Here is a 16,915-nt window from a genome sequence, read left to right as displayed (position 1 = left end):
CAGACCACGTCTATTTACTAATACAGACTTAAATGTAGATCATCCATTACTGGGAGAAATAAATATCGGTTCGGGAAAGCATTCATTTGATGTAAGGAAGCTGCCGTGATTGCCTTATTTATTACTTACACGTATAAAATAACATCTTATATTCAGAAATCACTTATAGGTAATCGTCACTGCATGTGAAAATTCAGTTTACAGTGTAGTATTAAATGGTCTTGTATTTACAAACCAGGCATCTATTAGTTCCCATTACATGGCGAATAACAAGCACTAACGATAGGCTTTCGGAGAAAAAGTGGCCCTATTCTGGATGCATACCCCGCAGGCTTTCACAGCATCTCCTGTGCACAGCGCCGACAGAATGACACCGCGTGAAATCTATCATCAGCTTATGTACTTGCTCCTGATCACAGAATAGACCACCACGTTCTTGCTAACTTTACCATTCCAATATGAGCCCTCACTGGATCTCAATAAAGGCCGCATGGACGGTAAAATTAAGCTCGCTGTTATTTAATGCGTGTAATCAGACCCTGATTGGTCGGAATTAATCGTAGACCGTAAGCGTTCAAGGGGCAGCTTTAGTGAAAAATTGTTCGTGTAGTACGGAGCGAATTAAAAATAATGGCGTAATTAAAACTCGTATCATTTACTTTGAATTATAATCGTGAAATTATACATATTCAACAGTAGTTAGTGTAATGCCTAGACAGTCATTTGTAATATTTTTTTTCCAATAATGCAAAAATAATACCTTTGTATCTGTTTTAAAAAAACCTTGTTAATTAAGAATTGCTAGTTCACTAGCTAGAGCGTTTTCAATGGATGTTATTATTATTGTTATTTATTATTATTTCGTTTATTTATCAAAACCGGTAGTGATTTGGATCGAGTACTTATATTGGTTGGTTATCGAGAGGTGGACGGCAGCCAGCGACCGGCGGCGGCGGCGGCGGCGGCCAAGCGGTGGCAATCGACTTCATTCGTCATACCCATTAGACACAACTCGACTCGTGGACAATAAAGAAGACCACCGGAACACTTGTGTTTTACTCTTGATGACTCGAATAATTGCTAGATTTATTGACTGATTTTTGTTTTTAATTGGGTTATCTCCGATATAATGATGCGTTGAGATTCCCTTTTAATTGTGAGAATCGATGCAGTGCTACGGTTTCAAAGTTGCCTGTGTATGTATGTGTTTACGGCAGCAGATAGCGTCGGCCGCCACAGGGCATGCGTCTGAGCGAAGACAAGAAAGACTAATAACGGTTTTACTATCTGTGACAATAATAATATGTCATGAAAGTCCGTCTACAGAAAGCTATTTATTTCAAACTATGTATTTTTTGCCATAATGTTTGCAGTGCATCGCTTCGGGGTAAATGCAACTTTGTCAGCCATTTATAGTCATTTGCAAGTGCACAGCGCAAATCTGACGCAAACGCGAATGCAAATTTATTACCCAATACGCGGGTTCTATGCAAATCTGCGCTTGTCTTGACTGTTGATTCAAACAAATCGTTCGGCAGATTACTCTAGAGTCACGATTTGGTCCGCGGCGTCTCAATTGGTTCCGTTTTAGCCGGCACTAGTCGTAGCTACACCACCAGTCGGCTCTGATTGTCCCATTCGCCACGGAGGCGGTCGCTCATTAACCCAGCTACTGGCTATGCCTCTCTACACCTCATTCTCTATGGTTTGCCCACCATTTCGGACTAACGAACACTTTGATTGGCTACACTTCATTAATTAAGACGAGCCCGAGAGTCGATGTCCAAAAGTAGAAATGCCAGTTTTTTGTTTATTTTGACATTGGCTTTAGTAATAAGTGAGCCTACATCTGCGTCAAGAGGCGATGCTAATGAAAAAGTTGTCGTAGTTTCGAGAAAAAAAAGTAGTGCGGAAAAAATATGCACCTGTTTCGTCGCGTGCGTTTGCTTCCTCTTCCCTAAGATATTTCTTTAATTATTTTTGTTCATCATTTGACGCCAGATAGGTATGTTTTTTGCGAGTAGAATTGGTAGAGTCGTACCTATCTAGAGGTCCCACTTTATTTTTTACACGGGTTCCTCATCGGTTCTGCCATAGATACCTATGGCCTATATACTCGTCCTGTCTTTCAGAGTCCTATCTAACTATGATATAATAAAGTGATTTAACGGAGAACCGAACATTGCTACTAAAACAGTTAATTCATCTTTAAATCTTCGATTCACGCGCTTTGTTCGCATGCCAGTAGCCAGTAAATTGGTTATCGGTAGTCTCTGCCAACAGCTCCCGCCGGATCTACGCAGCCACCAGTTTTGTTCTACCCCCTAATTACCTACCGATTTACACCAGCCACGGTGGTCCATCAACCCGGTGATTTTCTAATGGTAATTTAAGATAGAGAGGGAATTGAGCGGAAGTAGCGGATTTTAGTGTAAAATATTCTGGATTGAGTTTAAAATATTTGATAAGCTGATAATAGTTTATACGTCTGAAGAAATTTATGAAAATACAAAAACTTTTATGGTTAAAAAAATAGGAGGACAGATACTAGATCCTCCATTGGTATAAAGAAACACTATAAAATACTTCACATTTTAGCAAAGCGTCGAAGCTTAAAACCGCATCGCAGTTTTGAGTATTCGATTATTTTCTAAGGCTGTAAATAATTTCCAGGTGCATTGAACCCTCTCGGAGTGAATTACACAGTAGCTGTGATGCAAATGTCCTCAACGAAAGTCAGTTATTTTCTCGATAGTTGTAAATCGCATTATTGTAATATTTCGCCTGCAAGGTATGAAGTGCGAAGACAGATTGTAAATCATAATGGAAAGGGAGGGATGACACCATAAACTATATAGAGCACGTCGATGATAGCGTTATCTGTATTTGAAGAGAAAAAGATAGATGAAACTGGTTTCGAATTAGTATATCCTGTACAGTATCTACACAGTTTGTCAAGTGTACCTTTTTTATCAGATTTAAAGTCTAAAAAGACATTTATAAATTGAAATGAGAGACGAAAGTGCCTTAGATCAGTCGCTACCTTTTGGTATAACTATTAACAAATTAGTCTATGAGAGATAACTTTGTAATGTAGCTTGTTTGTGGGCAGTATAATCTTTAGTGATCAATTTATCGGCTCATTTACTACTGATAAATGTGACTTGATTGGCTTATGATTATAAAGTAGTTAATCAAGATTATAGTCGAGATTGGTGCTGTGAGAATGTCCCTAATGAAAGTTAAACATTTTTAAGTTATTGTCGAGAATATTGACTGTATTCTTGTTGTTTATCAGATCAATTTGTTATGTATCGGGTAAAGTATCACGGAAAAGCCGCGTGCACTATGATTACGCGCGCCATACTCCGTGCTTGTAATCAGCACTCGCATCACGCAACTCGCTCCGCGACGGACGGTGCTGTGTGAAGCCGTAATGGATACCTTCGGACATTTAGCATTTAATATACCCTTAAGTACCTACTGCTGTAGCGAAGGAAATGAAACCGATAAAAAGATGTTAAAGATTTTGCACATTTAGGCTTGATGGTGTCTTAATGACCGTGAAGGGGGAAATTAGCTACCGAAGTTTGATTAGTGGGTAAGTCGATGACACGAGCTGTTATTATAGAATTAGGGGTTCCGTGAATGTATTATGTATGCAATTTGAATTTTCCGCTTGCATCGATTGCGGCCGACAGGTACCTATTACTTCGTGCGTGTGTTAGTAATTGAAGAGAACATCTCTACATCAAACTTTTTTTACTATAAGCTCTGAACGTGGTTGAAATACCTACGGTTACTTAATATTCGGTGAGGTTGACAAGGTTATTAGTTTCAACCACAAAATCGGGTAATCAGAAACGAAATCATTTTACAAATCACAAACCATGAACCCGCGGTCTATCTTTCTGTCTGCGGGAAGCTTAAAAGTCAATTTGATAGAGGCTAGTGATGGGGTTGGGTTGATATTATTATTATCAGAAAAATATATATTTTTTTTTATATTGAACTTATGAAAAAAATACTAAGGTACACATTTTACCTACTTCAATCTGTTCAATTTCTAAACATTAATATACAAAAACCATACTGATCTAAAAACTGATCATCTTAACATAAAATAAATTTACTCAAAGATCAAACATCTTCTATTGACTGCGTTTTCCACATTTTGTTTTCCTAAATAATGATTCTCCTTTAATCCTTCTTTACGCACTAAGTACTATAAGCATTCCCAATAAGAAACAACCATAGCAGCATGAGTAATTCAAACTCCTCGTCCATTACTATGCGACGTAGCTAGAGACTTGCACTGCATAAAGGCTTGATTACTCGATCGACTCACTCCTCGATCGAACGGTGACTGACAGCCGGACCACCGACGTTGGCTGTTTTTTGAAGACAAGAAACCAACAGATGATATGTAGCTGACGAGTGATGCTAATGAAGGAAATCGAATCGCCAATTTTGCATTTGGCGGTGCAACGCGGTGTGGGAAATGGTCGCCTTAATTGCAGACTTCGGTGTGCCGTGAATACTATTTGCAATTATACTACAAGTATATAAAAACTATTGCGTAGTCTTATAACACATAGGTAGATTCTGAATAAAACAATAATTTACGTTAGGTACTCACAAAAAAACTATAATTTTTTGAGGTGGTCATAATGTTTGTATTTCTTATCCCAAATAAATCCCTTGTTTAGCTACGAAATTTGGTACACATTTTTCCCCTACCGATGATACTCCAATACTTAATTTTTACTTACCTTAAAAGTTATAGCCAAAATAGTCAAATGGCCTATTTTTGATTTGGATTAAAATGATACGTACAGACTTACGTTTTATTCATGTCTTGAACCGTCACTACTTAACAGCATTTGAAATCCAAAGCAGACAACCGTTGAAAAGTTGGACAGTTAAATTAAGCCTATTATAGGATTGATTGTTCAATAACCCAACATAGAGCGAGTTAAGAAAGGTCAGTTATACCCATAAGGCCGGTATTGACAGACAGTAATCGAAACGTTTATTGATAAATCATATTGAGCACCTGGATCGAGGGGTCAACGGCCGTTCACACCTTTATTATGTCATCGAAGAAAGGTATCAGAGATCGATGAGTAAACTTTCGTCGTGTCGTCGGCGCGTTTGTGTCTGGGGGGTCGCTCTATATAACGAAACACGAAGTACCAATGCTCTATCCCATTGCCTTAAAAAATCAGTTTTTCGTCAGTATAGAGATACCGTCCTGGTGCCTGAGATATACGTAATAATGGAAACACATTACCGTCAGTTTAACGTATTAAGATAGAATTCAGCACAATTTATAAAAAAATAGAACAAAATAGCTAACATTGTAAAAACCAGGTCAGCGATGACAGCAAAATATGGGCGCAAATTACAAAGTTTACATTTTATTCTTCTTAAATTTGTCCCCATTTAGAGTTAAACGAATAAAAATTATTCCGATAATTTACTGTGAAGTTTTAAAAAGAGGTGATAACGAATAAAGTAATATGTAGCTATTCCGGGCAATAATTGCGAATGACCATAAGTTAACGCAGGCTGCAACACAGGTACAAATGATCGCGGTACCTCGGACATCAATATATCAATAGGTTCCTTCTTAAATAATACACCACCTACAAATTCCTATCGTAAAGGTTGCCACTACAAATTGCATAGTTTTTAAATTGTAAAGTGAAAGTGCAGTAAATTAAAATTCATGTATCAGAGAAAGCCCATTTTCATATACCTAATATGTATAACATTTTCTATAGCCAAAAGTAATTGACGCTTGATAATACAGCAGGCCTGTCCAACAAAATAGAGCCCATCAAATATCAAACAATAACATTGAATTAAAAACACGTAAATATACAAGAAAAATAAAAACGTTTAGGAGGACTTTAAGGGAGTGAACCGTCGAATTGGTGCACGTAAATATTTGCCCATGCAATGGCTTCCCAAGGATTTTTATGTGGTTATACAATCCCGCCAGACGACTGTATCGAACCATTTGTGCCTAATTGTTCGAGATAATGTGACATAGTCCCTTTGTAGATGCCGTCTGTATGGAGAAAAGGAAATAGTAGAACTACTGTGAGTTACCTACATACTGTGGCTGAAATGTAGGTATTTTATGTTAAGAGGAAGTAATGTTGAAAGAATATTATTTCAATGAAAACATACAGAATGTTGTAAAAGTGGTTGCCTAATGCGAATGACAGTAACTCAGGGAGTAATTGTAGAGAGACATCTCACTTAAGAAACCGGCTCCTTTCTATGTAGTACCAGATTATTTCCGTCGTTTCTCTTGCCACCATAACGTAGGATCTGTCTAGTATCCTGCCCGCTGGACTGACGACCTTAGGCGGGTGGCGGGTAGTGGTTGGATGAGGAAGGCCGAGTACCGAGTGTTGTGGCGCTCCTTGGGAGAGGCCTATGTCCAGCAGTGGATGATTATTGGCTGATGATGATGATGATGATGTCTAGTATGACGACGGGAACGGTAGCTCTATTGACTAAGTATATTAATTTTCATGTAGGTATTAATGCTAGGGTAAGTTGTACTTACTACTAGGTAGCTTGAGTTTAAATTTCGGACCAAGAATAAAAATAAATATGTACCTACCAAGAATGCGGCAAATAAAGGGGTTACCTTTATAGCCAAAGTAACGAAATTAAGATGATTCAAGATAAGGGAGACTAAGAAACCGCTCCCCTAAGCTTAACCCCATATTTTTTTATACAAAACTTAGCTATTTCGAGAATGTAACCGTAAAATGTAGGGTCACACAATTAAATGCAATATTTTACGAGATTCCTTTGTCGAAGACAACTGTTGAGCGAGTCACTTACTCTATGTTATATAATTGTTATTTTAAAGGAATTTTGGCCTAAGATATTCGAGATATTTCTAAGATTACCTGCTACCGAGTTCCAATTCATTATAGGCTATTACGGAGTTTAATAGCGGACGAACGATTTATTATATTGCTTAGCCGTAGATTAATTAAAATGGTCAATGAATAGGACATTAAGGTGGTCGGATCAACTGTTTTAATTATCGTGTGTTGTCGCTAAAGTTGTTGTTATCTATTTTCTTGTTTAGAATAATGAAACAAAATTATGTAAGTATGTTCATTGTTCATTGTAAACTACACGATCCTGAACTATTCATACAATACCGTGAAATTATCTATTTATAATAATACATTTTCAAAAACTTTGCATTTAAAAACACACGTCATGATATATTTAAATCTTTACCTACTAACCCATCTCACTTACTAACATACTGAAATATTTTTAGATGACTATTTACACAGATACTTACAAAGATATCCATTATCGGCAGTTATTTTTATCTTTTAAAAGTTGCCGTTCTTCAACCGGCCAGACCTTAACCGTGGCACTTGAACTTGTTCGATATTCAAAAATAGCGGCGTCGTGCGCCGGCGCAGGCGACGACTCCCAAAGGATTTAGGTCACCACGTTAATGGCGATTCGACTTGCGTTCAAGGACTTAAATGGGATTTTAAAAGGACATTAAATATTATTTTTTATTGATATTACTTTTGTTCGATTCATATACTTTAACGCCATGTAGGTTTTTAATTTTACCATTTCATTAAGCTTACAAAATTATTGGTGGTATTTAAAAGGTAGTTCTATGGTCGATTACGTGGCATGATTACTTCGGCCTTGATCAACGGATATCCATATAAACCATAAAAAAACATATTTTGACAGTATGCAGCCGTCAGTTGCAGAAGCCAGAAACTTTACGACAGTATTGTTTCGTAAGCAGTCACAACAATGCGACAAACAAACACCAACCTGTTTCCTTGACCCAATTATGTACCAACCCAACACTTTGGCCTAAATAAAGCTTTTATTTTTTCAGTTCAAGTACAGAATACTCTACCTTACCTACCAAACAAAAAAAACAGTTTCGGGCAGCTGAAGGAAAGATTTTGTAGCGCGCGCGACGGTCGCGTGCCTCGTAGGCGCACGAGCGCGCCCGAAGTATCCCGAATGGTTCCGAGCGAGCACCGGACCGGCTACGAACGCGCCGCCTGCAGTAAGTTTTTTTTCGTAGCAACCTGCAAGATTGAAGTTTAATTTTGGAATAAACCTATGCGGCCTTTTTGCACCGCACTTATTTTCATATTTGTACTGCTTACGATTCAGGAAATGCGTGCTACTAAATGATTGAAATACCTACTTACTTACTTGCATTTTTGAAATTATAAAGTTGTGGTTAGTGCCTAGCACTAAGTTTTATGGACAATTACACTGAACTGTTTTATAATTTGCATGTAATTGCCCAACACTATGCGGATTCCCTTAATATTAACTGCTACAATTACAATAATGGTCATCTAAACACAAGTTCTAGATGCAGATGAGGTTTTTTTGCGGATGTGTACGTTTTAGCTCGACCGTCCTTTAGCTGCTAACTGAAATATCAAGTCGCGTCAACCAGTTATCGTAGACGCCAGACAACCAGACAGTGTAATGAGACGCAATTTTGTGCCAAACGGATGCAGAGTCGCGTAGTAACCGACAATTAATACGCGAAGGATTAATGTGGAGACAAAGAGTGGCTTTTCGTGCGCGATATACTGGATATAGCACAGGTGCGCGCGCTTCCGTCGCGTCTAGTAGATCCCGTTCCATGCACCAAGTTACACTTAATAACACCAGCGGAAATATCCACCCATAATAGCTGACATCCTCAAAATGACTATTGCGATTCGCGATTCGAACGCGAAATGGGCGGTGGTTATACGTGATCGAGCTACAATGAATTGTCTTCATTAAATCCCCTTAGTATTTTAGACCCCTATTCAGTGATTTCGCGTCAGTTATTAAATTCTTTTTGCGATGCAACCTGAGATGGGGCACGTGTAGAAAAAGGTACCTTTTGTTGTTATTGTAGTTTTTAAAGTTCACGAACTATTGTGATACAATGTATTCGCACAGTAAAATCATTAAAGTTTTTAGGAGTCGTTTTCAAAGAAACCGATTTTATTCATGAAATTAATATGAAAAAATATATAATTTATTTAGGTATATACGCTACCTACTTTGTACTAACTTAGCTAGGAGGGCTATCGACTTGAACTTAAAACGATGAAACATTCCGAGATTGATTAGTTCAAAAGTAATTCAAAATTCAATATTTACACAGTTTCGCATTCTTACTTAATTTTCTTTGAGTCGATTATTAGATGACATTAATTTATGTGTTGAAATTTTCTTATCCTTTCTACGTAGGTATGTTCATTTCATGTGTAGCCTGCGATTTGCATTATTTATTTATTTATTTAATACTTTATTGCACAAATATATTATAAAAATGATTAGTACCAAAAATCATCCATGTTAGTTTCACCATGTTAGTGGTACCTATATCAGTATATCGTTATATAATTTTGAAAGGCCATTTAGTATAAGTGCAGATACAAATACATTTAACTAATATTTAAATGAACTTAATGTTATTACTTATACGATTGAGCCTTCAAACTACGAGAACCATATTAACATTTGGTTTTGTGGGATGTATGTAATATCATAAGTTGTTTTCTTTGAATAAAGATTTATTCTATTCTATTCTATTCATAGGTAACAATTAGGTACCTACTTGAATTTTTATTGATATCTAGATAGTTTAGAAATCTTTCAGTCGGTGATTGAATTACGTATTTGGTAACTTTATTTCATCCAATTGAAACAGAATCTGTTTCTGATATTCGATTCTATCTGATATTCGATATTTATTTCAATTACTAAACTAATCCATTGGAAAATAATGTGTTTATGTTTAAGTTACGTACTATTTATAAATACAAGTACGTGTATATTAAAAAATCAGCGTAATAGTTGAGGGAGTGGATCGTAGATTGAAAAATAAGTAGAGGTAATTTTATATAATTTATTTACACAAATTATCATTTTCCGTAATCTTTTCATGAACAATTACATAATAGTTCCTAACATTCTAAAAGCTTAAAATAATAGGAATCTCTCTTAGGTTGCTAAAAGTTCATTTACTTGACTTCAATATAAGTCCTATTGTTCTGTTTAGTAGAACGAAGTTAACAAAATAGTTTACTGGGCTCACTTGTACTTTATTGTACTTGTCCTTTATTCCTCTTTCTTGTAACTTATAACTATATTCACAACATCATAATAAAACTATGAATTATAATCTAATGACTAGATAACATTAATAAATATTTATAAAAACTTGTCGCACTGGAAGTGATAGGTACGCTATAAGGCTCTATGTCTAAGGGCACAGCGGTATGATGAATCACTAAAATAAGATACATCTAAATGCGAGTTGGGAACATTATGATATGATCAGTCTTGATATTGCTATTCCATCGATGCCGAATGCCGGCGGCGGGCGCGGGGCGGGCGGGGGGCTCGCGGGGCTCGCGGGGCAGGCCGGGGGTCCCACGGAATGCATCGATGAGGCCGTTATAGGCCACCATTATCCCTCTCATTAGGAATATACTGATTGCGGTTAATTAGAGCTCCTCCCGCGTCGGACTCGTTCGGGACCTTCTTAAGGCGAATACTCGTTTTTTCACAATCATCAAGCCGCTCAATGGCCGCACTTTGATCTCCGTAATGCACGGTTCCTGAGAAAAGAAAAAAATAATTGAGAATTCTGTTGGGTGATTTTCTTAAGCCTGTCGTTATTGGCAAGGACAATAAATTTTATTACTTCAGTTTGATGCGGAGCTTTGATAAAAAATATCGTGATCATAAGTTCCCATTTACGTAAACACCGTCGTCGATTCCCAGGACGCTAAATATTAGTATCTCCAGATGTTTACTTAGCGCTTAGCAAATATTGTAACACGTGTGCGCCGCCCTTCTATTTCCTCTTGAGATTTGGTCTTCCGGTACAATAAATTAATAGGCTGTGGAGCGGGTCTGGACTTTTTTGCCATTTTGATTGAATGCTACCGACAGAGGCGCGGACCATGGCAGAGCACCATATGGCGGCGGCCGCTGACCGGATGACAAGCATGTTAATGCGAAAACTTTTAGTAAAAACAAAAGCTTCTCGAGAACCTGTTCCCGCTACGTGGAATCAATGAGTTCCCCGATGGCCACTTATTAGAAATGCTCCATTTTTATGTGCAATTTTCTCACTACGTACATGCGGGAGCCACAAGATTGTTAGAAGTAATTGCCGCTCTGCTAGAGCGCAAATAACCTCTGATGATGTTCCATGCGGGTCCCTGAGGTACATTTTACCTAGGTAGATGCAACTTGATTTTTCGTCTCCAAGAAAAAACTTCTATCTTGGCAAAGGTATTTTATAAAAGGACATATTTTTAGATTCGCCATTGTTAAGACCCCGGGTATTGTGTCGTCCTAATTCAACAATGAGATCCACCTACACATAGATAAGTTCTATCCGATGGTTCAATGCGCAGACACAATAGTATATGTGTTTGCTTTTTGCCAGGAGGATAAATCGTGATTCCCCATTCAAATTGTGCAACATAAAGGAACCCGGTCCGCTGGTAGGGAACCGTGACTAACGGATCATACGAAAAGTCTATAACTTCTAAGCCGGCATTGAAATTTTAACGATGTTTAGCCACCTACCTGTATTTTTTTAAATTCATCTAGGTAGCTATGCGATCTTTTTACATATTAAAATATGAAAAGACTTATGGCTCACTGAATACACCCATTGAAAAAATACAAACATTGATGCTGACACACTGCTGTTGTGTAATAAGCTGATGGGACTAAATTTGATTAAACTAAGCAAACACCTAAGACTGATAAGAATTTTATCAAAGCTCCGATACATGATACTGTCAACAATAACTTCGAAGTTCTTCAGACAAAGTACAAAGTATAATAATTCACAATATAATTCTGAAATTCAGGAGATGACAAAGAGTAAACAAAACGATCCTTACCTGATCTCATTGTTGTTGCCACCACGATATGACATCGAGCAACTCTTCATCTTCAGGGCTCATTGGTTCATAGGAGTCGTAGGTGTCTCGACAGGTGGGACCTGCCGAGCTCTCGGACACGAAGGAGGGTGCAGGCGAGTGGGACGCGTCGGACGACGGCGGCGTCTGCGCGCCCGAGCCCAGGCCCAGGCTCGTCTGCGACTCTGAACAACCGTCCTCACCCTCCTCCAACAATCTCTTCAAACTTCTGATGTATTCCACAGCCAACTTCAAAGTGTCAACTTTGCTCAGCTTCCTAGACGAGCCTCTTCCTCCAATGATAGCAGCTGACACAGCCGAGGGGATGTGCTGGCGGAGAGCGGCAAATCCATTGTTGACCTGCTTCACCCTGTTCCTCTCCCTGGCGTTCCTCCGGGCCACGGACGCCGGCTGCGCGGGGTACTGCTGGTGCAGGTAGGAGGACTTCTTCTTGCACCGGGAAGGGTCCATGGGAGCGGGGGCGAGTCTCCTCTGGGCGTTCTGCTGGTTGTGCCCGAGGGACTGATAAGAGTGGATAGCTGCCATCGGCATCGCGAGTGTAGAGTCGTTCGTAGAGCGTCGAGAGTGCACGTGTGCGTGCGGCGCGGAGGTTGCCGGCGGATTGGCGGCGGCGGCGGCGGGAGCCTGCACTAAGTAGCGGCGGCGGCGCGCGCGGCGGTGGGGCGCGTGCCGGGCGCGCGCTCGCCCCCGCCCCCGCACCCCGCCCGCCCTGCTCCCGCTGATCAAAATACGCCGGCGCTTATTACGCTGTAGAAGCGATTGAAGCGGTCGAAGCTCGCGCGGCTATTGTTGCACGTCGTTGCGCATAATTATCCTGTCCATTACCTTGCTCCGTGGACACTGGACAAGCATGCTTGTATCGCATATTTAGAAGCTGTTAAAGACTAGGGTAAATGTTTTGGATTCGCGGTTGTCTTGTTAGAGATGCTTTCCCATCGCGTAAGTTAATGAACTACATAATGAAGATCGCATTATCGCGTTTTTATAAAGTGGGACGTTATGACCCTGTTGAATTTTTTGTCTTGTTTTATTTGGAGATGGTCTAGGGGTAGTCGTTTCCTGTGCGGCAGGTGCGTGGCTGCTCTCTGCTCTCAGTAAATCGCCACTTGCTCTTGATTGAAGTTCATAATCAGCCAGATGAATGCAACTACGAATAACATTAATTAGCTTTAATGGCTACGTAGTGTGTATCTTAATGGTTGAGACTTTATGTATGAGGTCCGAACTATAACATAAGTACAATCCAATTTATATATTTTTTTTAAAATACCTACCTATGTACCTATTTGTTAGATTGAACCTAATTTGCATTCTCCTGCATTGTCACGGACATGATCTATAAGGACATCTACGTTTTATCTTATTTAGGTTTAGTTTCAGATTTTTTTATACTATAGGTACTGCCTCATTACAAATGTGCTGACGGCAACAGATTAAAAAATAAGGTTTTAAATCTAACTTTAAAAATCACTAAAGTGTAAAAAATAATTTAATTTTGTAATCAGTTCTATATGACAGTACTAAAATACCTAAGCAGCCTACTAAATTTTAATTTAAAAAAAACATCCATCCTTGCTTCGATCAACATTATATTACCAAAAATATCACTTATCTGTACCTTGCCATGAATACGTTATCGTGATAACCTAAAAGGGTCCCCCCTTCTATAACGTTTTCATCTTTAAATAGAGCACCAGTGTGAGCGGTGTGAAGGTTAATGGGTCAGCACAGGTGTGCTGTGTGTTACCCTTCTTAGCTATGACTATGACGTCACAAACTTATATAATTTACAAAGTAGCTGATACTGAAGCAGGTCATTTTAATTGTAGAGCTATAGAATAATACTTTTCAGCTTATGATAACACTTAATCTAAGAGCTCACTTCAATAATGCGTGAAAATTTTTGTAGGGCACATCAGAAAATAGATTTTAAGATTCATATTATATTAATAAATCTTACAACCGTCTACTTTTGCCACCGCCATCTATTTATAGAAGTTCACAACAACCAAAACTAACCCCCGACACAATTTAGGTCAACACACTAACGCCATCTAACTACCCTTGACTATTTTGGATCAATAATGTTAAAATCTTATTGGATATTTAGTTCCAATTTTATGGGGTAGGTAGAGGGCGCCCTCTTCAGTCACACACCCTATAATTTTAATACCTGTAGCTTCCACTAGAGGTCTCTTAGTAAGTAAGATTTATGTCTTATCTTTCTTATTTGATGTTTAAAAAATATGGCACGGTCCGCTATAGATTCTAACAGGCTCTATAAAATTTAAATCTGGATTTTTCTCATAAGATTTTTGCGCAGTAGCTACTAACGACCAATTAACCAGAACAATCAAGAGGTGCCAAGTTTTATGTTCCATGCGTCCCCAGGCAACGTATGGAAACTTTAATAAAAATAGTAAGTAATAAAAGGATTCACTTGCACGCTTATAATTTTTAGACCCTTCATTTTACTATCATGATATGTAGGATTGTACCTAACTAGATCTCTATACGTTGTATAGTCACATGCATGTTAACATAAATACACTTTCATACTTTAGGGAATTAAATTTCATATGATGTGAATCTCCGCTTTCAGATTAAAATGATACTTTTAAAAAAAGTTACCATGTATACTACAGTGATGACTTGACTGTCTGTTGTTTTGTTAGCGTAACGATTAACGAAGCGCGAAGCATAATCCATGGCGCTTGGGCCCAACATCTTCTGACTCATTCGATCGATCTTCTTGTCTTATCGCGCATATAAAATTACATAATGTCAAGGCCAATTTATGTCCATCCATAAGTCAAAGGACCGCTACTTAAAATAATAGTCGGCTTTTTCTGGGCCATGAAATTTGCTGTCAAAGTGTCTGACGCAAAGTACGCAGGTACCTTCATTAATGCATTTGGACGACATTTTAATATGATCATAACGCCTTTAGAGTTAATGGAATCAGAACGAAAGCCGAGGCACCGCCCTCGAATTATGCACATGATATTTAAAATATGGTTTTTCGTACGTACCTAATTAACTTGTCCCTTACAGAATGAATTTTCATTTTAACGATCGGCGCCATATGAAATGGACTAGGGCCGCATGATTGACGAGAAAATGATTCAGCGCACGTCTATTGCAAAAAGATACTTAATATTCTCCCTATGACCTGTGAACCTTGTCGTATAGAATGTCTTATTTTATTGTGCGGCTACGCTGTGGGTCTTCTTGACTTTTTAGGTAGGTAAATAAATGTATTATGGCCATGGGTATTAATTTACATACAGTGTTTCATTACTGGGAAAAGGTTATTATCTTTCTGTAAAGTGCAGCACGCTTTGAAGAATAGCTATCATAATGGCAATTAAACTTACAGGATACGAACAAAATGACTCTTGAGTAATGTGTGGGTCTTGAAGCCGCAAAGTAACTAAATATACGACAAAGCTAGCGCAAGCACGGATAAGGCGAATATATTTTCAGTACAAACAATAATCTACGGGCGCGTGCAAACATTACGCCACCTAAACTGCAATAACTTATCGTGCAGCGAACACGACAACTCTAGCCGTATCATTTAAAGCTGGGTTTGCAATCGCAAATAACAAAAATGGAATAGATTGTATATTTATCCTAAGTACAAACATCGGGATGATCACAGTCGGATAGGGTATAATTCCACGTCTGATGACACAGATGCACTTGGCGTCGGCAATTGCACAATATATCACGCGCTCGCGTTCGCTGTTCGAGTGTATAATTCGTGTAATTTATCGGACGCAGGCGCTAGTAGCGCAGGCTGGAGTTAATAGCGGGTAACCACGCGACACACGCAGCGCACGGGAGCGGCAGCCAGCGCCGCGGGCTGCTCGCGCTGCCCCCGGCTGCTCCTGGCTGCTCCCGGCTGCCCCGGGCTAGTCCAGCCACCACCGTGTTGCACACTGATGGACCATTCAATGAGCAAGAAATCTATTTCACCTCTCTCTCGTATGACGTGTTTATGACCTCAGAATATATTTTATCCCACAACCTGCTCTGAGTATAATTGTATCATCGTTTTTATAATGCCGACTTCAATTGGTTTATTGACAGCTTGATTGCTGATTTGTTGGGTGCAGCTTATTATTTTATTTCAATTCTGTTTATTACTTATATTTTATTTTAGAAATTCGCCATTTTATTTTGTCTAGTTTTTTTCTGTGTACATATTAACATAGTTTCCCGCGTGTCGGTTGCATACGCGGCGCGGTTATTTATTGGCATAGCATAAATTCCTCTCGAAGTGGCGTAGGTAGTCTTTTTTTACTGTCCCCGGTAAACTCTGCAAAAAGAATAACCAATTTCACTTTCAAGAAAGTATTTATAAATATTTTTGAAATGCTAGTGTGCGATGGAGCCGTATTTCATTAACTTAATACGATTGCTGTTACTCGATTCTCAGCTATTAAACGATTCTCTCGATCAGTTTTTCTCCTCGGATTCGTCATATATCTCACAAATGGCAAAACTCCATCAAACAGATATCTGTTCGATCTTAGACCGCGATCATATTTAATATTAATTATTGAATTTATTCCAAGGTGCCGATAGGGGCGTGTTTCGCTCAATATAAATATGGCCGATGGTGTATTTATGAACATTTTTGCCCGATGTAATTAATGTTGTAAGGGCAAAAGTACATTTAACATCACAGCATGCAAACCATTACGGCTATTGTACTGAATAATAATTGTTTGAATGATGTGTGCCTTATACTCGTAACAGTCGTACCTATAACCATCGAGATTTTTATGCATTGAAAATAACATTTTAGATACCATATTTTATTAGGTACCTAGAAAAAATAAAATATCCCACTACTTTTAACTCGACAAGACATTGGTAGGTTCAGGCAGTGAAAT

The 16,915-nt window shown here is 38.6% G+C and overlaps 1 protein-coding gene across 1 annotated transcript; it reads right to left on the bottom strand.

Moving 5' to 3' along the window:
* Nucleotides 1–9,938: 9,938 nt before the first annotated feature.
* Nucleotides 9,939–12,719, bottom strand: LOC119692296 (achaete-scute complex protein T3). Its single transcript, XM_038112371.2, has 2 exons — nt 11,973–12,719; nt 9,939–10,667 (listed from the first exon to the last, which is right to left on the bottom strand). The coding sequence occupies exon 1, from the start codon at nt 12,540–12,542 to the stop codon at nt 11,979–11,981; it is 564 nt and encodes a 187-aa protein (XP_037968299.1). The 5' UTR covers nt 12,543–12,719; the 3' UTR covers nt 9,939–10,667; nt 11,973–11,978.
* Nucleotides 12,720–16,915: the final 4,196 nt, after the last annotated feature.

The sequence above is a fragment of the Plutella xylostella genome, chromosome 13 (assembly GCF_932276165.1).
Source record: "Plutella xylostella chromosome 13, ilPluXylo3.1, whole genome shotgun sequence".
Taxonomy (NCBI): Eukaryota; Metazoa; Arthropoda; class Insecta; order Lepidoptera; family Plutellidae; genus Plutella; species Plutella xylostella.
The sequence above is the reverse complement of the archived record's forward strand: the minus strand, read 5'-3'. Positions and strand labels throughout refer to the sequence as shown.

What these genes read in the sequence shown, in the direction of transcription:
- LOC119692296 (XM_038112371.2), bottom strand. Translation starts at nt 12,542, where the DNA reads ATGCCGATGGCAGCTATCCACTCTTATCAGTCCCTCGGGCACAACCAG.